Below are 22,055 nucleotides of genomic sequence, written 5' to 3'. Positions count from 1 at the left end.
ATCTCTTTAATTTTTAGTTAAATATATTGACTTGAAAAGTGAAGCCAATTGTGATTGAACTTCCACACAATACATTAGGTCTGATGAGACATTCATTGGGTGAATGAGGATATTATTAGAGAATGTCGACAACTCAAGGAGGATTATTAGAGATTGTCACAAAAATCCCGAACTTGACCAAGTTGTAAATTTCACTCCATAAAATTGTGCGATACTTGTCTGGAAAGGGTGTTCACCGTCCACAACAACATCAAGCAGCCACTTTCTTTGATGTCACTGAATTCACAATTGTAGCAAACTCAGGACCCTGCCAAAAACAATGAAAGACAACAAGCATTAAGAGCCAACTATAAATAGCTTGATGCCTCAACGTACAAAATGCATGCTTGTGCTTGCCATCCTCCTTTGCAAACAGTACATTGATTTAAAGTTCTTAGAATAATACGCGCTGGGTGAAAAGCTCAGCTGTCTTGTCTATCAATATAAACAAATGCACGAGCAGCGATATGTAATGGGATGCACTTTTGCATTTAATTGGATCCAAAATCATAATTAAGGTGAGGATCAGCTATGGTAGGATAATTGGTACCTGATGAAGCTTGCCAACACTCATGCTTGGCATGTGGGAGATGATGAATGGCATTAAAGAAAGCTAGTTTTTTTTCTCTCTTTTTATTAAAATAAAAGCAGTATTTCAAGAAAATGATCATTGTGTGTCTTTTACCGCTATCATGTTATCGTAATTAAAGAAGAGTGGGTTTTGCTGAGCAGTACCTTCAAGGAAGCACCACCAACAAGAAAGCCATCAATATCTTCTTGTTTTGCAAGCTCAAGGCAATTACTCCCATTCACTGAACCTGTAGACAAAGTGTGACATTTTAAATCACATGAAGTCGTCTTCAGATGGAGCACTCATACTTGCATAGCTTGTATAGCTAAGGAGGGGCTTCTACCAAAACAATGAGACTATCTTGATGTTCAAAGTTAATGAAGTTCCTTGAGATTAAAGGATTGTTTCCAATAGAATAGCTAAGGTCAAAGGCAACCACATCTAGCATCACAACTTTGAATGTGGGCGGTAATCCAGGGTGTACTGACTGGGACTAAAAAAAGTAATTTAAATACAGGTAATAGATGAGAAAATAATTACGGACCTAGAAGTTCAGGTTTCAGAGCTTTTTTCTCATTGATATTCATGCTATTCAACAAAATCCTGAAATCAAACTTGATCCTAATTATGTTTGTAAAAGGCTTTAATTGTTAAACAGGTGTTCACAACTTATATAATGCTTCCCTACAATCCAGAAAATAGCTTTATTTATAAGGATGAGCATAAGGCTGAAACAATAGTTGCAAACTTACCGCCGTAAATAATGCGAGTAGTAGTGGCAACTTCTGGTGAGATATTCTCCTTAAGCCAACCCCTAACAACAGCATGCACTTCTTGAGCTTGCTGAGGTGTAGCTACTTGTCCAGTGCCAATAGCCCATACAGGCTCATAAGCGATAACAACATTTGTCCAACTCTTCACATAATCTACAAGCACATCCAGCGTTTTAGTATGGGAAGAACTTCTTATATTTGTCTATGAAGAATTGCAATTCTGTTTTAGAAATTTTGAGGAAGAAAATCACCTGCGAAAGCCTTCAACTGTTGAAAACAAACATCAAAAGTTTTCCCTGCTTCTCTTTCGTCTAACTTTTCTCCTATACAGGCAATAACTTTAAGATTCTGGTCCAATGCATAAGCAGCTTTCTTCCCAATGAACTGAAAGAAAGGATGAACTGTTGAGCCTAACGTTCTTTCATAACACTGAAAATCATTAGATAGTAATTCTCTGTAGGTACCTGATCATCTTCACCTATAACATGCCTTCGCTCAGAGTGACCAAGAATAACCCATTTGCAGCCAATATCTAACAATTGGTCCGCACTAGACAATGTTAAAGCAAAAGAATTTGCTGTCAATGGTTTGAATAAAGATAGGACTAAAAAAAATCAATAGGCAACATTCAATAACATCCCTAAATAAATAAATAAGAAAATTCAAAATGATGGAATAGGGTGTGTTCTTCAAAATCCTGTGTGGTTGCACGTGTGAGCGTGTGTCGGAGAAACAATATTAAGATAATTCATTAAGAGAATTCTTGGAAGCAAAATGCATGTGATAACCAAAATATATGGTGATGCAATGACAACATCTAGATACTAAACGGTTAGCTATGATAAGGGTAGTGAACAAAATCATCACCTGATTTCCCCCGTAAAAGCTCCTCCCTTTCCCACCCAACAATTCTGGGCAGATATCTCCATACGATCAGTCAATGAATTCTTCACCTGGTCAACATAAATATATGGTGGTGCAACGACAACATCTGCAAAATCCATAAACCAATAATTAAACAGCGTTCAGAGTTACAGCAAGACCAATAAACAACTTAAAATTAGTACAACCTTTTGGATTATAAATCTGCGAAATCTAAAAGTATATATGGTAGCCAAAATGGCTCTGAGTTCCTGACCTAGATAGCATGCACACATAACAAAGAAGTTCAAGTCCATCTAACTGTTATATCATTTCCTTAACAAAGAGTGAGAAGATGATAGGAGGAAGTCTGGAATTTATAGAAAGGATCAGATCACAGGGGAGGGAGGATGCTAACAAACCCTTCTAATGGACACAGCAAAAAGAACAAAAATTGAAATCCATCTTGGAGGATTTAGGATCTTATAGTGAGAAAATGAACAGAGAATTGATGGGATTAGCTGATGCTTGTAATAATTATTAATGCAAATGTGAAAAATCTACTTTTTTTTTTACCATATGATAAATAAAGAAACTAAAAAAAATTCTGCTACTATAAAGATCAAGGCCAAGATAGATCTCAAAATATTAATTACATGATGTAGCAATCTAGCATGTCAAACACAGGTTTAAAAGTTGAAATACTTCACATTTGTAACCTTGAATGTTAAACCATGATGATTCACAGCTAAAAAATTGTTGCTAATTCACTCCTTACATCTTGATCCTTAATTAGACCACCAAGCAAATTTTCTAATTGGTGAGCAGTCATGTGTGACTAGTTTGTAAGTTTGCATGATACAAATGAAAAGTTATATTAAATCGAAGTTTGTAACAGATAGGTTATAGGAACAAAATGATGTCAGCGGCAAAACTAAGGCAAATGAGGATAAGAACTTAAACATTAATTGTGACAATAAGAATTTAACGAGTTATCTTACCAACATCATCCTCCAATTTTGCACCATTCAAGTCAGTCACAAGTTTGCTAATAGATTCTTTTGTTCCATTCTGCAAATCACCAAAAGAGTGAGACAAACTTAATAGACAGTAGTCTAGAGGAAGCATTCTTGTTAAAGATAACTCCAATTAAGACTAATTAATTTATAAAAAAAAAATCTAAGCCTCAAGTGTTGACACCAATTGTCAGAAAATACAAGTACAACACTAGCATATATGCATAAAAGATGTTGGTACTCAAAAAGAAGCAAAAATAATGCGAAATACTAAAACAATTTATATGAAGAATTAATAAGCTGAACAGCTATCCCTGCAGCATGTTGGCAACTTCTCCGGCTCATAGCTGCATCAACTAATGCTTGGTCTGTCTGTTATCCTCACACAGTTGCTGACGCAACATGGACTCTTACAATAAATCAACAGAAAAGAACAAAAGAAGAACGCAGAGGATTGTTTTCAGAAGGAGACTCTTACACACTTCCAGTTGCCTCCGACAAAGAACTGCAACAAAAGAAATCCAGTCATCAAAAAGGGAAATGTTGAGAAAGTGATAAATGTCTAAATTCCTTGCAATTGAAAAAACATAATGCACTCGGATTATCATAATTTAATGGGAAATCAGGGAAGCTTAGTATTTGCAATTTCATGGCACACCAGTAATCAATGTACTTTTCCTCTTTCTCTGCACTCTTTTTTTTTTTTATTTGGCAACACCTCATTGCACGATCAACGAAAAGAGCCAGGCAAATCCAAGCAGAAAGTCAAACATTGGTTGTGCCAAATAACAAGAAATATGGCCTAATTCCATTTCTAACCACAGAGTAATGAAAAGACCACAATTCAAAAAAGACGAAGAAAGACAGCATATTGAATATGCTCACAAGCTTCCTGATGAAAATCTGAGACGAAGATCACGAGAAGGACAAAGCAACTGCAGTGCGATAATGGAAAATACAACAAGAGAAGTAAGAAACGGGTGAAAACCAATAATAATAATAATAATAATAATAACAACAACAACCTTTCCAGATCCAGCCATGGCGACGACTCCTCTTGTGGGGGTCCTCCGAGAAGAGGAAGAGAGCCGAAGCTGCGCTTGAGCATGCTGGAAGAACAGCGCCTGAGCTGCGGAGGACTCAGTGCCACGGCGCAATCCAGAGAACTGGGGGCAGGCGAAGGTCCAGGCGGGTCTCTTGATGCCCGAATGCAGCTGAGACGATGCCAATGAAGAAGTGGAAGCCATGGCCGCCGCCATCGTTTGCGCCTGATTGCAAACCTAGCGAGAGAGCCTGAGAAGCAGTGAAAGAGAAAAACAATGGCACTGAATCTGGATGGACTTCACGAGAACCTTTTTTTTTTTTAAATAAAAATTTTTAAAAAAAATGTTGCATTTCGTTCATTAGTTCTCTGGCGGAGCTGTGACTTGATCGGATAGACCGAGGCGCCCCTTCAATGGACACGTGGCTATCTCATGAGGACGCACTTCTTCTGAACAGCGTACAGCGCTGTTCAGACGAATAGGAGACCGCCACGTAGATTCGTGAAAATATCTTATTAGTGATCGACGATGGTTGGTGGTGAATGGAGGACGGTGGGAAAGCGTGATGTGATATGTGCGACACCGAGCAGCAACCACACCTACCAATATCCGTTGTATGACTGGACCAGGTCTTGGATCTGGTTTGAGTTTGGTGAAGCCCATGCCGATGACAATAATGAAAAACGGATAATTGTTTACTCTGATGATGGGGACTCAACGGGTTGGTCCCTTGAAATTCAGCAAACTTAGTTGATTTATCTTTTTGTTTAGATTATTAGATGTTTTTAATTGAAAAATCTTTCCTAGATTTTCTTTTCGAATACTTAAAACCTTGACAGGTGATGTTGTTATATTATATATATAGGTGTAATTAATATTAGCATTTTCACCATTGAAAGTCATACATGAGTCTACAGATATAATTAGAAAAGTTCTACATGGCATGACTTGAGCTGGTAAGCAGCACCATCACATAATCCCGCCACATCCAACCAGCAGTGACTTATTATCACAGCAGTTCAATCAAATTGGACCATCTTTTTTATCTATACTTCTTATGCTATAGTTGTCCCCATTAACAGAACCTGTGTATGTGGGAATGGTCATCATACTGTACATTCTATGGTATGAGGCTGTCAAATGGCATCAGTTTGAAGTTTATCGGTTATCAGTGACCATCTCATCGCCAGCACTAGTGCAGGAACTATCAGGCAAGACAGAGGAAGAACACATGCTTGAGCTGGTCGCTTCGGTAACAATATTGACTTTTGGATGAACAGATCCTGACCACTGTTTCCTTCTCTTACCCTCTTCAGGACTTGGGTCCTGCACAAAAAGATATCAGAACTTGGTGTTATTGACTCTTGATTGAATACTCGTCCGTGTCTCTTGTGTATACAAGTGCACAATGGCAGATCATGAAGGTGTGGGCAACATTTAATTAATAATGTATGAAATTTAAATTAATGTGGTAGCTGCAAGCAAGAGTTCTAGTCCCAAAAGGAAGTGAAATTTGAACCTGATCCTTCGCTGCTTCTGAATGCGCGGAAGGCACAGAAGATCCAGGAGTCTTAAGCTCCAACTCAGTGGCAACATCACTAAAGTCATCACTTCTTTCATTGCAATTTTGCCGCTGATCATTGGACGTCTTTTTCTTAGAATCCTGTGCACTAGTGGTATGAGAATTATTGCTGCTTGCGTGATGATGAGGAGTGCGTCGATGGTTAGATGATGGGTCAACCTGAGCATTAGCAAAGGAAGAAGAATATGGCGTATACATGGAATAAGGAATGGATATAGTTCCAGGATTTTGATTTCTAAAGAAGTGGTATGGTGGTGTTGGATGGACCGGGAATGGACCAGAAGCCATTGGAACTGGCATTGGGAATGAATACGGAGGAGGTGGGCCCATAACGACTGAAGGATCCATAGCAGCCCATGGAAACAGAGCCCTGAGCCTTTGATGATATTGAGCATTCAGATTATCTATATCTGCTTTCAAAGTTGCTTTCTCTTCTCTGAGCTCATTCTTCTCTTGTATCAACTACAAGGATAAAATAATTTTAAATTTAAAAAAAAAAATTTAAAAAAAAAACACTAGATACAACACAAGCATTAAAAACAAATGTTTCTGATCAATCTGTTATTATTATAATGATGAATTACCTCTTGTGACTCATCACATAGAGATGCATGTTCAACTTTCATTCTGTTCACTTGAGCAGTCAAGTCCTTCAGCACTTGGATTGCATCAGTGAGGATGGTTGCCTTGTCATTCTTGGGTCGATCTGGGTCTACATATGAAAAATTAGCAGTGTATCAGCAATTAAGAGAGGGAAGAATGGTACATAAGAATTTAGTTGGCCATATACAAGAATTTAAAATTTTTCAGTGTAAGGCTACCATAACATCCACATAAGCAGCACCAAGTTCAACATAGGGGTGACTGATAATTAGTACTTGATTGAAATTTAAGTCTAATTACTAGAAAACGGAAAATGCAAATCATGAACATAGTCTATCAGTTCCGAAGGAGGCAATGCTCCCTGGCTTTCATCAACTTATACTCTGAAAAATTTCTTAATCAAACAATATGTTGTATGGTCCAAGACAAGTTATGGTTTGCTATCATAATCTACCCCCAAAATTAAAACATATAAAGCATAAACTGATGCTGAAGATGATTTATCAAAATATGAAAAGTATGGTTCCTAACATGAACTTAATGATGTTTAATAGCAAGAACATCACATAAAAGTCATACCGCAGAAAAAGTTAAGTACGCAAATAAAGAAGTTACAAACAAAATGTAAAGTGAATCAGTTAACCCTCAAGTTAACATTATTTATGAGCCCCTGTATCCTTGCATATTCTTATGATATTCTGTAATGAAAAGGATTAAAAAGATCAAGTACCTAGTGTGTTACCCAGTTCTGAAAATTGTTCATTTAGTTTGTCCCTCCTTAGTTTTTCCCGATCAGCTTTCTGAACTTTCCGTGCAGAAATAGTATCTTTGTTTTCTTGTTCAATCTTTTGACTATGAAAATCATAATGCAAAAGAACTTCATTTATTACAGTAGAAATGGAAAAGAAGAAATACATGAGCCCTAAGGTGCAGAATGGTCATTAAATGGTATAGTGACAATATAAACATTATGAGATCAAATAAAAGTTCACAGATACTAACAGGAGTCGAGATGGTTTTAGTACATCTACTTCTGAAGTACAATGTCCAGCCCAGACAATACAAGGAACACTTAAAAGTTAAAACTATCTTCTCAAAGACAAAGTTCTGTTTCTGGTTCTCAATTGAATAGTTAATTCAGCAGATTAAAATAGGTAAAAAAGCATGAATAATGTCAACTGACTGATATTGCAATCCTAGAGTATGCAAAAGACTTTAAAATTTTAAATAAAATTTCGCCTTTAATATGATGACTGGACAATCACCACTAGTTGAATAAAGGCAAATAGAAACTATTCTTTAAGTGAAAAACACACCATACAAAGGATGGATAGGAAATCCCAAGCCAAACCAATCCAACCAACCGTAGAAGCATTGTTACTACAACAAAGTCTCCACAACCACCATGAGGTTCTCTCATGTGAAAAAATATTCTTAAGAAATGATTATATTTTCTTCATTCATTCACAAGGGCCACTTATCAGGAACCCAGTTGTAAGAAAAATAATCCTGCAACCATGTCATCTTCAACCAGCAGGACACAACTTTAACCATCATGCCACTGAGTAACGTTACCATTACATTTCCCTAAAAAGTTGATAATTTCACCATTCTTCTACCACCTTTACATCATTCCAACCAGCAAATTGCAATTATTTCAATCTATGGTAAATGTTTAGTACAAGAGACATATTATGGTAAGTTGGCAATGAGATGGGTCAGATGACCACATAAGGGCATTAACTCTATCCTCACTCAAGCTACCAAACTCTCGGCACAGCAAAGCAATAATTAAAAACTCAAAAGGACAAAAACATGCTACCAAACATTTAGGCACATATAAGCTCTGTAATTCTCCAAGGAAGCGCGAATAACAATAAAATTATGTGAGGAAAAAAAAAAATTTCACCGCAGACTTCATGTCCTAAATTATTAAGTACTAGCATTGATTCCAATTCTACTGTTTGGGGAGAAGCTTAATAATAACCAATGCTCTTACATGAATCAAATCTCTTCGTTCAAAACTTCAAAATGGCAGTACGTTCAACATCTACAGTGACAAAATTAGGGTTTCTCACCATTCAGCAAAGAAACAAGCGCACGCACCCACAAACAACAATCCTCGAATCAAACAATTAATTATGCAAAAGGAATGATAAAGGAAAAAGTAGAATCTAAGAAAGGTAATACCAACTCGAACCCGGCTGTTGTTGGTCGGAAGAGGGTCGGAGATCAGCGCAGGAGGTGTGGAACCCGGAGGTGGTGAGAGGAACGGAAGGCGGGGGCTGAAAGAAGGCGTCCGATGGCTTCCATGGATCCATGACACGAGAGAGAAAGGAGGGAGGGATGGGAATGGAGAGGGGTTCCTGAGTATGGGCGGCGGAGATCCGGGGGAGGCTGAGCTGGGACTGGGCGGCGGCCCCGCCACGAGTGCGCTTACGCGCTGATGGCGTGTGGTATGTGCACTGGGGTAGTGTGCCGCTGATGGATATTCCCGCAATTTCCAATTTCTATATATTTATTTTCAATTTGCTGAAAATAATAATATATATATATATAGTTTTTATTTTCAAGATAAATATATAATATTTAAAAAAATTTAAAATAATTGTGTACTTGTTCATGTATACCATTATTTGTATGTGAATTAAAATATACTAGTAGTGTCTTTTTTTTTAATGTAAAGAGGAATATATACTTTATTACTTGTAGTTATTATAATTTCTTTATATCAAATTTCCTATATTGAGGTCATTTGAGGGATTAATAGGGTACATAATTACAAGATAAAAAAATCTTGACAAAAATAAAAAAACTATCAAATATAGTCTTAATTTTTTATATACATCTTATGGTTAAGAATGTTCTCGTATTCATATAATTGTAAAGTCATACAATATCTTTTAAGATATAGTTTGATAAAAAAACTATAAAAGACTGCAATTGTTATTATAAAAAAAATTCTAATCTATTTTTCTACATATTTTCTATTTTTAACTATTTTTTTTATATAAAGATGTCTAATTATTACTTGTAGTCTGATTTTAATTTTGCTATTCATATGTAGTCATTACTACTGTATATGTAATTACCTCGCTTAAGATATTTTCAGTGGTTACTCTATTTCTATATATTTTTATTATTTTTATTTTTTATATAAAAAAAAAGCTAACAAAACTCTGTTATGGTTGGGGCAAATAAAACCTATAATTTAAAAAACGAGACATGTGGGTCACCATCCACTAAAAATACTAAAATAGACGAGGTCACGAGCATATAATGTTGAGTGACACACATTCCCATCCATATATAAATTTTCCAATGCGTGCAGCTAATAAATCGGTAGCTTATCTAAACCAAATAAATATTCACATGAATAATAGTAACATGCACGCCATTAATTATCTTTAATGATGATTTGTAAAAAAAATAATAATAATTAAAAAAGCGTCACATGAGAAACAGTAAGAATGACGACAAATTATTTTATAAAATATAAACCGAGCAACTTTTATAAGGAAAAAGCTATTTTTTAAAAAAATATATTTTAATAATATTATCATGAGATGGACCTAGTAAATGGCACGCATGATGCATTTCAACAACAGTGCATAGTTAATAGTTTTATTTTATAAAAAAGTATAGGAAAAAAAATCACATTGCAAAAGTTTCTGTCTCATTAAAAAAAAAAACACTATAAATCATAGCAATTTTTTTCTCATATTTATAGAAGGTTCAAATGAGAGCTTTGGATTTAATTTTGGTAATTTTATTGGCATAACTTATTCTTATAACACGTAGTTTAATATTTTTTTATTTTTTATTTTCTTATAGGATAATATTTTGAGAGAATGTAGTGATTAGTTATGAGTATATATGCTTCAAGTCAGCTTTGCAAAAGTAAATATATAAGAAAATTTTGTTTAGTTACATATAAAAGGAATATATATTTTTAAAAAACAATATTTTTCATTAACAAAAAAAATAATAAAAAAATTCAAAGTAAACAAAGACAAAGCAAGGGTCTTTCGAGCGGAAGATACTAACAACGGTCAAATTATTAACAAAGAATTTATTTATTTAATATTATTTTATAAAAAGGCATTTTCAAAATCTGATCCTTTACATTCGAAATTAAGGGTTGAGATGTTTTCCAAATGGATTAAAATATTATTTTATAGAACAAAACTTAAAAAAGGCAAGTAATAAAAATAATAATAAAAAAAAGAAAATAGAAACTCATGAATTCCATGGATCCATCCTAGAAATTATTATATATCACGTCACTTCATCCCCTTCTCGCTCTCGCTCTCTCTCTCGCTGAAACCCCCACCCACCTCTCCATTTGCTTCTTCTTCGCCGAATCACTCACGATGGAGAACTCGAACGAGCTCAGCGCCGGAGCTAAGTCCGCCGATCAGAATCCTAATACCAACGCTGCTGCTGTCGCTGGCGATGGGGATCCTGCCCAAGCCGTATCGCGGCCAACCCGCACGCCGTTCACTAACCTCAGCCAAGTGGATGCCGATCTTGCCCTTGCGCGCACTCTCCAAGAACAGGTTTAATCCCTTACTAATCCCTTCATATGGTTTGGATTTCATTGCTTTTTTCTTGAATTTTTTTGATGGCCTGGGATTGGCGCAGGAGGCGGCGTACCTGATGTTGATGAGCGGCCGTGGAATAAGTGGTGACTATGCGAGTTCAGTGGGGAGCTATGAAGACGGTGGGGAATTTGATGTTCATGATCATGAGGAGGGGAGTGAGTATGAAGAGGAGTATGAGGAGGATGAGTTCGTTGAAGATGGGCATCTTGTCGATCCGGCGGATTTCGATAGCGATGAAGCGTATGCTAGGGCGCTGCAGGACGCGGAGGAGCAGGAGATCGCTGCTCGGTTGATGGCCTTTGCCGGCTTGAATGATTGTGAGGACGCCTTCTTTATGATCTCTTGTTTATGTTTTACTTTTTTGATGTTATGTTGTTGATGATCGGCTTCTGCTCTGAATGTTTCTTCAGGGGGAGTGGAACATCACAGGGCCCATCATGCTGGAAATCCCCGGGTACTTAACTGAGTTGCCTGTGATTTCTTTTTACAAATTGATTTAAAACGATAATCATATGTGAACATCAAAATCAGAAATGGTTTTGTGTTCATTTAAAAATACAAGATTTTTGACTGTCTGAGTTTTCTCTCAGAAATGTATTGAATAATGGAATTCTTGTTGCTAATTTGATTCTGGTTTCTAGCATCCATGTGTAAGTATTAGGCAACTATGTAGGTGTTAATATATGTCTATACATCTGCATGTGTTTTCCTATGTGTTACAATTTCTCATATCTGTCTTTTGCTGAATGCTTATATGTTCTGTTATTGCTTATGCTTAACATTTCTCATTTACATCTCATAACATCATTTTCATTTGTATAATGCACACCTGAATCAATTGTAAAACTATTCTTGGAGCTTTTAATACGCATAACTCTTTTTCCATGTTTTTGACTTTTCTAGCATGATCTTTCTCTTTTTGAGTTATAAACTAGGATCTTAACCACAACATGCTTGGATTATGGCTAGCATTATCATGCTTAACCACCCAAAATGGTTATTTGGTTTTATATAACATGGCTATTTTGCCAAGTTTTTCATGATTGTGGTACATTTGGAATAGACAGATCCAAACATATAGTGGAAAATTCTTAAGAGAAGTGTGATTATTAATGAAGAAAATTCTGAAAATTACTTGAGTCATTGACAATACCAATTTGTTTTTTGTTTTTAATTTTCTTTGGATGCCTTAATGTGCACATGCATTTCCCCATGCTTGTTTAATCTGTGGATTACAAACACAGGTGCTGGGGAAGAATTCTTTTTTGATTATTTTTCTTGTCTTGTGTGGTAGACAATTGTGATGGTTGGAGTAATTCACGAGAAGAAAATGTATCTTGATATGATACAACTTGGAATGCATATAGGGTAGTAAAGTTGTTGATATTATTTTGAAGCATGTTATAGCCATCATTACTTGCTGGGTTCAAGGGGCACTGACCATCTTTGCACTTTATTGTGCTATTGATTTTGAGGGATGTCTCCTAAGTCCTAACTTTTAGTCTCTAGTCCATATATGCCTTGTTTATGAATTCTTTTGCATTGTCAAATCCTTTAAATCGCTCTCTACATGCTTTCCTTTTCTAAGGACCATTTGATGTTTCTTCATATTTCTGAAGAAGATGGGCTTCTAAGTTGTATTTCTGGGCCCTATGTTATCAAAGTTCGTTTTGGTTGAGAATCTGAAATGATGCTTATTTTTCTATGGATGGAACTATACTTCTGGAGTTGGGCAAGGAAATTAGTGTATTAGGATCACATGTTTAATGCACCTTGTCAGGACTTCTCTAAGTATAGAATTCATGAATCACATATGGCTATTGAAGCATGGTTAAGTATTTCCCTTAATTGAATGTGAAAGGCTGTATTCGTTTATATTTTCTCAATTGAATTTTTGAAAGCTGCAGTGCGGGCTTCTTGATCGTCAATTTATCTGTTGTTCTGAGATCAATAATGCTCTGAAGGTCATTGAATTTCATTTCATGATAGTTATGCAATTTATATCCTTTACATTTACATAGCATTCAAGAAGCATGCCCATTTTATCTACATGGTACACGAAGTTTGTCATCATCAGTCTTAATTCTGTAATTCTTCTAATGAGCACACGGTTTCTAGTTGTGGTAATTTATAACACATTCTATAGTTCTATTTAAATTGCCTAAGTCAAGTTTCTACCCCAAGTCCATCCAGACTGTGTGTGTGTGTGTGACATACTTCTGCTACTCTTATTTTAAACTTATTTTCACTCTTAGTTGCATGTAGGCATCCACTGGCAACAGTTGTCAGACTTTCACTTGAATATGAGTTGTTGATCATTTGTCTTTTAGTATAGGTTCTGCTCCTTAAGCTGACGTGAATGGGGCTTTCTCAAAGTCTTCTGGTCTTTGCGGTTATATCCCATTATTATCATTAATATCTTAATCACAATACCTGTCATTATCAGTTCGTTGTTTTGGATGTTAGATCTTCAGAGTTCACCATATTCAATCATTCTTAACTTATTCCCCTGAAAACTCGATTCAAATTGTTTGTTAATGAATAGAATCACAAGCAGTCCTCAAACTGTTATATTTCCCCTTTTTAGATATTATTTTGCTTACCTCAAAACCCCATTCTCTTTTGACAATGATACTAATTGCGTATGTGCCTCGGTGCTTACCATATGACTTCTTTTTTCCAAAGTTGTTTGTGGTGTGGTCAATTCTGAAACTAAAATTTTACAGTTGCAAGGATAAGTTCTTATTCTTTTCTTTGTCTAATATGTTTCAGGATGCTTGGCAAGATGTTGACCCAGATGAGTTATCATATGAGGTTAGCAATTTTGTTTCTTTCATGCTTGTGCTGGATTAAGCTTATGAAAAGCGGTAATATCATGTCAGGAACTTGTTGCATTGGGTGAAGTAGTTGGAACTGAGAGCAGAGGCCTTTCTGCTGATACAATTGCCTCTTTGCCTTCTGTTGGTTACAAAGCTGAAAGTGCTCAAGATGGAGATACTGATCCGTAAGTTTATGTTTTTAGATAACTTTTTTGTGCAAGAAACCCTAACTTAATTATATGCTAACTATATGTTACAGATGCATCATTTGCCGAATGGATTATGAGGATGGTGATTCTTTGGTAGTGCTTTCATGTAAGCATGCATATCACTCTGACTGCATAAACAAGTGGCTGCAAATTAACAAGGTATTTTTGCATTTTAAATTTTATCTGGAATTGATACTTTCTTATGTGGAATTGATACTTGTGTGAATTCGGTGAGCACTGCTGTGTGTCTTATTTTATTTGCTAAGCAGCACCATTGTTTGGTTTTTGAGGGCACACAAGTGGGTTAGGTTTTTTTTTGACCCAATTCATCAATCTGACTCAACCTAATCCCCCAAATAAGATGGCATAGAGATGTTTCTTTAGTGGCTAGGTATTGACCAGGAGCTCATGATCCACACATTATAAATGGATTGGTGAGTAGGTGTGGATCAGACAGAGCAATGCTTCCAATTATCCAAATTTTTGTTGCTGTTTGCTATTTCAAATTATCTTTCAATTTTCCAATTTACCTAATGTAATAGTTCCTCTTGATATCACATATTTTTTTCATGAACCTTCGCAACTACTATTTTAGGAGAACCAAAATTTATGTTGCTTTCATGAATCCCGAGTAAGTCCATGTGGACAAACCAATCGACTATGCATTATTATAGAGGCAGAAAATATGAAGAACAACTAATTGGAAATTTTTTCTATTTCACTTGACTTGCGCACCTGATCAGAGAGTCATTGCATCTAACTTGCAATATATGTATGAAGCCTTCATCTCCAGTGGAAATTTTTTTACTTTTAAACGTTTTTATCCATATGCTTTTGAACGAGACAAAGATTTGACACTGAAAGAAAAAACAGATCACCAGATTTATCACAATAAGTCAATCTATGCATCCAGTTTTCTTATGTACATTTTGAAATGTTGAAATGAGGTTTTTTAATGTATTCTAATTTTGTTGCTGTAGCTGACTATGATTTCTTCTTTCTTCTGTGCAGTTATGCCCTGTCTGCAGCACTGAAGTTTCTACATCAGAGAATGGGCAACAAGCATGACCTTATTTTGGATTGAAGAACACTCCTGGTTTTATTAAAAAAGCCTGCAGCTGTTGTTCCTTTTTGCCTTTTTGGCAAATGAAATTTACATGTTTAAGATTATTTGTAATTGACCCTATAAAAGTTTGTTGTTTGGGGGTTAGATGTTCTTGTGGATGTTCCAAGATGATGTTCATAATTTGATAATTATCTCCTGACTCTCCAGTGCAGGCCATTGTTTGTAAACCATATTACATTTACATTCACATTGATCAAATCAAATGAAGCTTTTAGGTCCTTGTAAAATTAAATAACAGATTACCGGTTAAAGTTTTATGTTCCAAGGGATTAGGGAAAATGAAAAAAATTTAGCTTTGTGACATGCAATTGAATTCTAGTCAAATTGTTGCGAATGGCACGCTTAATGTCTGGGGTTAATATTTATATGTATTTTCAGATGTAGCATGCATTTGTGTGTATATACATATATGATTTCTTTTGCCTATATATATATATATATATATATATATAATCTTTCATCCATTTGTATTCACCATTTGATATTTTTTTCTAAATAAAAGGATTGGATATTTTACAGAATGAAATTTCTTATATATATAAATTTGTTTAAATTGTAATGGTATGTTTGGGTTTAGTTTATTTAGTGTTTTGATTCAATATCAGCTGATCTTGAGTAACTATGTATCTACCCTTTTCATCTTGTAGTTGTAGGTTTTTTTTTTGTCTTTACGAACTTTGTTTTTTGCATACCCAGAAAAACTTCTAAAACTTGATTAAAATCCTAGAGCTTAATCAACCAAAATTAATGGAACTTCCACCACCATAATTGTATAAACAAATTATTAGCTGTATAAGTCAATATAATTTTTATTATATATTTATAACAACTTTTATAGATTCATTCACATGTCATATTTTGGATTTTACCTGCATCAATCATCTATGCTTTTTTTTTTTTAAAATGATATTTTTATAAGTTGTAAAAAACTTCTCTTCGCATGGTGTAAATAGAAATTAATTATCTTTGCGACGTGAAATTGAAAATCTAGCTAAATAAATGCCTCTTTTATGTAAAACGAATCTCAAAGCATCTGTTTGATTTTGGCGCTTTGAATAATTGGGCCCCATTTTGATTTGAGGGCCTCCAAGTCCAAAGTCTATACTATACCTTACCTTGTTGGCTAAAAGCCTAAAACGGGATCGGGTTTTCCATTCTCGCGGCATCATCCCTTGGCGGCCGCCCCCATCGTCCGCTACTCCAATGGAGTTTAGGGCTTTCATCACTCTCCTTCTTGCACTCTTGCTCATCTCCTCCCCGGTCCTCCAAGGTATCATCCTGTTCGCCAATTCCATGTCTCTCCTTTCCTTGCTGCGATTCATCTTGATCAATGAAAGCTACTATGTGACTCTCTTTATCTTTGTGTTTTCTCTTTGTTATGATTTGCTCTAAATTAGGTAAATCAGTGGCGAGGATTATCCCATTTTTTTTTTTCTTTTTGGTTTGGTTTGAAGTAGATGTCAAGAAGCCAGTCGTCTCCTGGGATTAGGAATTTAAAATTTCGATTTTTGTTTTGAAGGCTTTTTGGAGATCTTTCTTGTAGGGGAAATTGACTTGATGGAAGTTTTTAAAAGGGTGTTCACCTAATGATTTCATGATGGAAGTGTAATTATGGTGTGAAGGAAGGAGGTTTGTAGTTATAATTAATGCATTTCTATAGCTTTGTATGAGCTTCTGATTTTCTTGATGGTTCTGCAGAGAAGTGTACATTTGTTACTGACCTCTCAGAAAAGCATTTTCCATCCTGGAATTTGGACTTCTATGCTTATTGTGGTCAGCTTGTTGATCACTTGGTGTCGTAGAATTGATACTTCAATAAGGAGATTTTGAAACCATTTGTCTCGACTCTATAATTTTTTTGTGCAACATAGACTTCCTACATTTATATGGCCAATGATTTTAGGATTTAAATGAATTTGACATTATCCTTTTTTTTATATCTAAAAGTGGATAGACCTTATTAATTAATAAAAGAAAGCCATGGTTTTTATGATGCTTCTTTTTTTGGCATTTAAAAGAAGACGGATGAATCTTCTAATGTTCTCAAAGTTTATTTGTAGTGATTGTCTGACCTGCTTCTTGTTTAATGGTACGTCAGCAACATGCTCCCCATTTTTAGGAGTACTTATGGCACGCATTTCTTGTATCAAATAATTTTAAAGAGTGTTTCCATCTTGGCTTGCGAACAGCTGAATGCTAACTCAATTTTTAGTTATCACAAAGAAAGCTACACAACAGTTTATGTTCTTGATAGAAAGCTTTAAGAGTTGAAAATTTCCTTACCATTATTAATAAGAAATTAATAAGTGATGTCTCTCCCATTAGTGTTTTGCTGCCCCTTCTACTTTTAATCCCTATTATCAGCTGGTGAGATGGGGTGAAATCAATTATAAAAAGCATCAGTCATCAGGATCCTCTGATATACATTTCAGTAGCATTCCAAAACTTAAAAAATTCATGTTGTACACTGCAGTGGTTAGATGTCAGGATGATGCAGCTTTCAGTGTTTCTGAAGCTGAAGGAGGTGACCTTGGCATAGTTGGTGATGATCTTCAAGACTTTGGTGATGGATCTTTTAGTGCAGCCCCCGGGGTAGCAACAGTTTGTGTGTTTCCAAAAAATGGCGCAAGATGTAAGTACAGCCTGAGTGGAAGGAATTAAATAATTGCATTCATTGTTTTTCCTCCATGAGATTATTCAAGGACCAAGCTGTTGTGGTTGCAGTGGTTCCTGCAGGTGAAGAAACTGAGTTGCTGGTTGGGTTGCATAATGAAGGTAAAGTTCGTGTAGCCTTTTTGGTTTGTTATTCAATGATATTATTAGTATTATGTTCCAACCATATGGAATTGTCAAGGTGGCTGCCTGTAACATTTTATGGTCTCAACCATTCTTAGGCAGCGATCGTGAATCATATAGGTCTACAACTGAACATTTACATTCTCAGAGAGTAATTTGGACTCATTCCAATGATTTGTGCGAGCAATATTTGCAAATATCCTCACTTATGCAGCATTGCCTTTGTTTCAACCGGATGTTAGTTTGTTATTTTAAATAGTTTCATAAAAGATGAACTGGCTGGTTTCATGCTAGCTGCACTTTTAACTGGAGTACCTAATTAAGTTTTTGTTTTGATTGGTTTAGTGGTTTTCAATGACAAACCCAAGGGTTCATGGTATGGGTATTTCAATTTAATCCACAATTGAAATGTTATATAGCCTTCTAGTCACTTGATTATTTGAAGTATTGATTTCATTCAAGGGTACCATAAATCATGCTTGAATGACTACCTAGAAAGATAGAGGTGATTAAAATGCTTAAAGACCTAGACAAATCCATCGAATGATATTTGCCCCTTCTGTAACCATTTACTTCATCTTCTGTGGATGAGCATGCTATTCAAAATTTCTTTCAAAAGGAAAGGAATTGAAAGATGCTTGAATTTGCTATCTGATTGGCATCATTGAGTTAAAGTGGATTGCAACTTTTACACATCTTCTTTACAATGAGAGGCAGGAGGTATATTTCACTTTTGTTTTCTACCTTTCTCTATCTTTTCTTTTTGTTCCTTTTGCCCGCTTCCCTACATTCTCTTCTTCTTTTCATACTTCCTTTTCTCCTTAGAAATCTGTTACATCTGGTCCATAGTTTATGTTTCTCATCTAAATTAGCGATATTACTTCTCAATGTTGTTGGAAATGGTTTCTTGTCATTCTTATTGGATTTTCAACCTCAATTTCACAAAAGAAAAGGTAATCAAACGAGCAGTTAACTCTAGTTTCTTTAATTAAGAAACATAAAGTTGGTAGCCAATTCTCTAACTTTCCTAAGCTATTACCTAGGAAACTGAAAACTGATAGTGTCAGATTAAATTAGTCATTAAGTTCTGGCAGGTATCATGGCATGTTGGAACTTGACCAGTTAGTAGTTTAGTACTTTTTCATTCATTGTTGATAATTTATTGGGTGTCTTTTAGTATGGCACGCATGAGCGATCTTTCTTTAGATGATGGCTTTCGGTGTGAAAGTTATTTTATTGTGCACAATTACAGTTTGTTCAATGATGACTGATTTTTTGGTTATTATTTCTTGTCTTTATAAAATGTAGGTGAAGCAACTTTGAATGTTATTGGGATAAGGGCCACTGTCCATTTCCTGTATGACCATCGTATGCTTGTTCAAAATCTGACTGCTCAGGTTTGCTTGCACATACTTGTTTTTACTTTAGCTTATGAAGCTTCACGCCCTTGAATTTATCTTGATTCGTTGTTGTCCTTCCTTTTGTGGAGATAATAAAGTTTTCTCTTGAAGTGCACTGTGAAATTAACTTTTTTTTTCCTTTGAAATAAAATTTTATTTTTATGAGGGCTCAGGAATCTCTATAACTTGGGGTTTCTTGTTATTTAGGTTCCCTTTTATGTAGTTGGTATCTATATATTGCCGTCTTATGTTTGCAAGATCTTTATATGTTTCTGGTCAACTTTCTTCTGAAGGCTATGCACTAAATGTGGATTCTAAAATGAAATTTGTTTGATTGTTGTCATCACAGGAGTTTTACAATGCTTCAGTTCCAGTTTCTGCTCAAGCTGCATTCCCTTACATATTTGCTGTAAGCAAATTCTTGCAGGTATTTGATTTAGTGAGCTTATTATTGTCCTTAGATAAATTATTCCTCTTGCTTTTGCTTTAAGCCTATAATTTGCATATATGTGAACCTGACATTTTCCTTTTTCACTGCAGCCCGGTGCATTTGATTTAGTTGGTACTATAGTATATGAGATTGACCAGCAACTATATCAGGGTACCTTCTATAATGGTTCCATAGAAGTGGTTGAAGCTGGGGGTTTCCTTAGTGTTGAGTCTGTTTTCCTTGTTACTCTTGGAGCTGCACTCATTGGCATTTTTGGATTGTGGGCATATGGACAAATTCAACACTTCTCAAAGGTATTTTTTTTAATTCGCTATCAGCTGTATATATACATATATTTGTGTGTAAATATTGCAGGTGAAGCAAAATTTCAAGGAATCATTTCAACAACTATTGATTCCTACTATATTTTTTCTTCTGATTTATCATTCAAACTTTAGAAAAGTACAGATGCAACATTTTCCTCAAGTGAACTCCGGCTAGCAATTTTCTCCTATGAAACTATGAGCCTCTTTTGTCACTGTACATAGGACACATGGTATCACTTTTACAGTTATTATAAGCTACATACAATGATTGTGTGTTATCTTTGTTATGCAACATTAGTATCATTTCTAAATATAATAATGTATGCTAGGAACATATGTTTATGCATCATATTTTATGGTATTTTTATTTATTCTTTCTTTTTCTTGATCCAGATTTTCATTATCTTCAATATGGAACATCTCTCTCCGCATTACTATTTTTGTTGTCTTCTGTGTGAAACATCTACCTCTGCCATTACCATATGCAAATCTTTAATCTTCTTGCAGTAGGTTTATGTTGTTAACAATCTTTATAACCAATCAGAAACCAATCTTTCATGTAACTACTATTACCAATTCTTTCTCCATGAATTTAAAAGTGAATCTATGCTGATTTTGTCTTGGTGAGTTGATGGTATGATCTTTGAATAATGTGATCATTCTTGATGAAATATTACTGAATTGGACACTGATATTTGTCATCCTCTTGTTTGAAATTGTCATGCTATCTTGTTTTCAGCTATAAATCTGACAGTTTACCTGAAAATTTTGATTCCCTGCATAGAAAACTAAGAAAGCAACCAAAGTTGAAGTAGGGACCAGGAACGCTGATGCCAATATGGACGAGTGGCTGCAGGTGAGTGGATGGATTGAATTTTTCCTCTCTTTTAATTTGGGAGCTCAGTCAACAATATGAATCGATACATTTTGTGTTTTTGTGCCACAGGGAACTGCCTATTCAAAATCGCTGTCAAGTAAATCAAAGAAGAAGTAGATAGGTTTGCCCGCCGGTGATCTGCTGCAAGCGTGATTGAGTGTTGCGTAGCAGTATGGTTTTAGAGTGGGAAACTTGACACAGTTTTTTTATCCAGACCAGATGTTGTGAGGAAAACCTGGATTTTTAGGAATGCTCGGATCTGTATGCTTTCCAACAAACTTCTAGGGGCTATTTCCTTTATTTGTGGAAATATCGATGTGAAGTGAACTATATAAAATAAAGTATTTGCAAGAGCGAATTTTGTCAAAATTTATGAGTTTATACAAACTGTGGTTTTACAGGGTTGGAAGTTGGAACTGAGATAAAATAGAGAGAACTTGCTTCTTTGCATTAAATTATTTAAAGAGAAGCAGATGAAAGAAAAGAAAACGTATTTGATAAGGCTTCCTCCTCTTTTTCTTGCGTCATTTTATCATCTTTTTCTCTTTCCTGCTGATGAGGCTCTAGAATTCCCAGAATTAATTTAATTTCTACGCTCTTAACAGCACAAACAATTAATAAGATTTATTAAAGATATATATGTTAAGAAAATTGGAAGAAAAAGAAGAAAAAAAACAAAGAATTGTCCACCAATAGAAGGCTGGCAATTGTCCTTTCCAAAGAAATGTTTGAGAACAGAGATTTTTAGAGGATACGATTAATATATAAAGTATATATACTCCGATATACATGAGCTTTTTTTTAAGTCAAACCTCTGGTCTTTTTATGGAACAAACAGTGGTAAGGCTGTAAGAGCTTTGCCTCGAGATTGATATACAAATCCAGGTGGCATGATCCGGGACTATATGGAGAACATGGGCGTCTTTGATAAACGACGCTCCATGCTCCAGCATCGTCCAATTTTGTGTTATTATTATTAT

General features: G+C 35.3%; 4 protein-coding genes across 5 annotated transcripts; 2 read left to right on the top strand and 2 right to left on the bottom strand.

Moving 5' to 3' along the window:
• Positions 1–3: 3 nt before the first annotated feature.
• On the bottom strand, positions 4–4,634 carry LOC120275186 (triosephosphate isomerase, chloroplastic). Its single transcript, XM_039281708.1, has 9 exons — positions 4,286–4,634; positions 3,739–3,765; positions 3,246–3,315; positions 2,251–2,374; positions 1,848–1,932; positions 1,635–1,767; positions 1,363–1,536; positions 775–857; positions 4–307 (listed from the first exon to the last, which is right to left on the bottom strand). The coding sequence occupies exons 1-9, from the start codon at positions 4,517–4,519 to the stop codon at positions 251–253; spliced, it is 987 nt and encodes a 328-aa protein (XP_039137642.1). The 5' UTR covers positions 4,520–4,634; the 3' UTR covers positions 4–250.
• Positions 4,635–5,169: 535 nt separating this feature from the next.
• Positions 5,170–8,958, bottom strand: LOC120276460 (transcription factor bHLH121-like). The gene is made up of 5 exons (XM_039283213.1): positions 8,679–8,958; positions 7,219–7,340; positions 6,470–6,597; positions 5,823–6,347; positions 5,170–5,629 (listed from the first exon to the last, which is right to left on the bottom strand). The coding sequence occupies exons 1-5, from the start codon at positions 8,807–8,809 to the stop codon at positions 5,462–5,464; spliced, it is 1,074 nt and encodes a 357-aa protein (XP_039139147.1). The 5' UTR covers positions 8,810–8,958; the 3' UTR covers positions 5,170–5,461.
• A 1,825-nt stretch (positions 8,959–10,783) lies between these two features.
• LOC120275952 (E3 ubiquitin ligase BIG BROTHER-related-like) lies at positions 10,784–15,392 on the top strand. 2 transcript variants are annotated; one of them, XM_039282689.1, is made up of 8 exons: positions 10,784–11,047; positions 11,133–11,409; positions 11,503–11,546; positions 13,000–13,056; positions 13,865–13,906; positions 13,975–14,096; positions 14,171–14,279; positions 15,132–15,392. In XM_039282689.1, the coding sequence occupies exons 1-8, from the start codon at positions 10,862–10,864 to the stop codon at positions 15,186–15,188; spliced, it is 894 nt and encodes a 297-aa protein (XP_039138623.1). In that variant the 5' UTR covers positions 10,784–10,861; the 3' UTR covers positions 15,189–15,392. The 2 variants fall into 2 exon arrangements, with proteins under 2 accessions (XP_039138623.1, XP_039138624.1); XM_039282690.1 differs by lacking the exon at positions 13,000–13,056 and having other exon boundaries at positions 10,785–11,047.
• Positions 15,393–16,358: 966 nt separating this feature from the next.
• On the top strand, positions 16,359–21,444 carry LOC120276305 (translocon-associated protein subunit alpha). The gene is made up of 8 exons (XM_039283026.1): positions 16,359–16,516; positions 17,720–17,878; positions 17,971–18,021; positions 19,351–19,439; positions 19,792–19,869; positions 19,983–20,186; positions 20,983–21,054; positions 21,145–21,444. Exons 1-8 carry the CDS (start codon positions 16,450–16,452, stop codon positions 21,190–21,192), a joined length of 768 nt encoding a protein of 255 aa, XP_039138960.1. The 5' UTR covers positions 16,359–16,449; the 3' UTR covers positions 21,193–21,444.
• The last annotated feature ends 611 nt before the right edge of the window (positions 21,445–22,055 follow it).

This window comes from Dioscorea cayenensis, chromosome 14 (assembly GCF_009730915.1).
Source record: "Dioscorea cayenensis subsp. rotundata cultivar TDr96_F1 chromosome 14, TDr96_F1_v2_PseudoChromosome.rev07_lg8_w22 25.fasta, whole genome shotgun sequence".
NCBI lineage: Eukaryota > Viridiplantae > Streptophyta > Magnoliopsida > Dioscoreales > Dioscoreaceae > Dioscorea > Dioscorea cayenensis.
The sequence above is the reverse complement of the archived record's forward strand: the minus strand, read 5'-3'. Positions and strand labels throughout refer to the sequence as shown.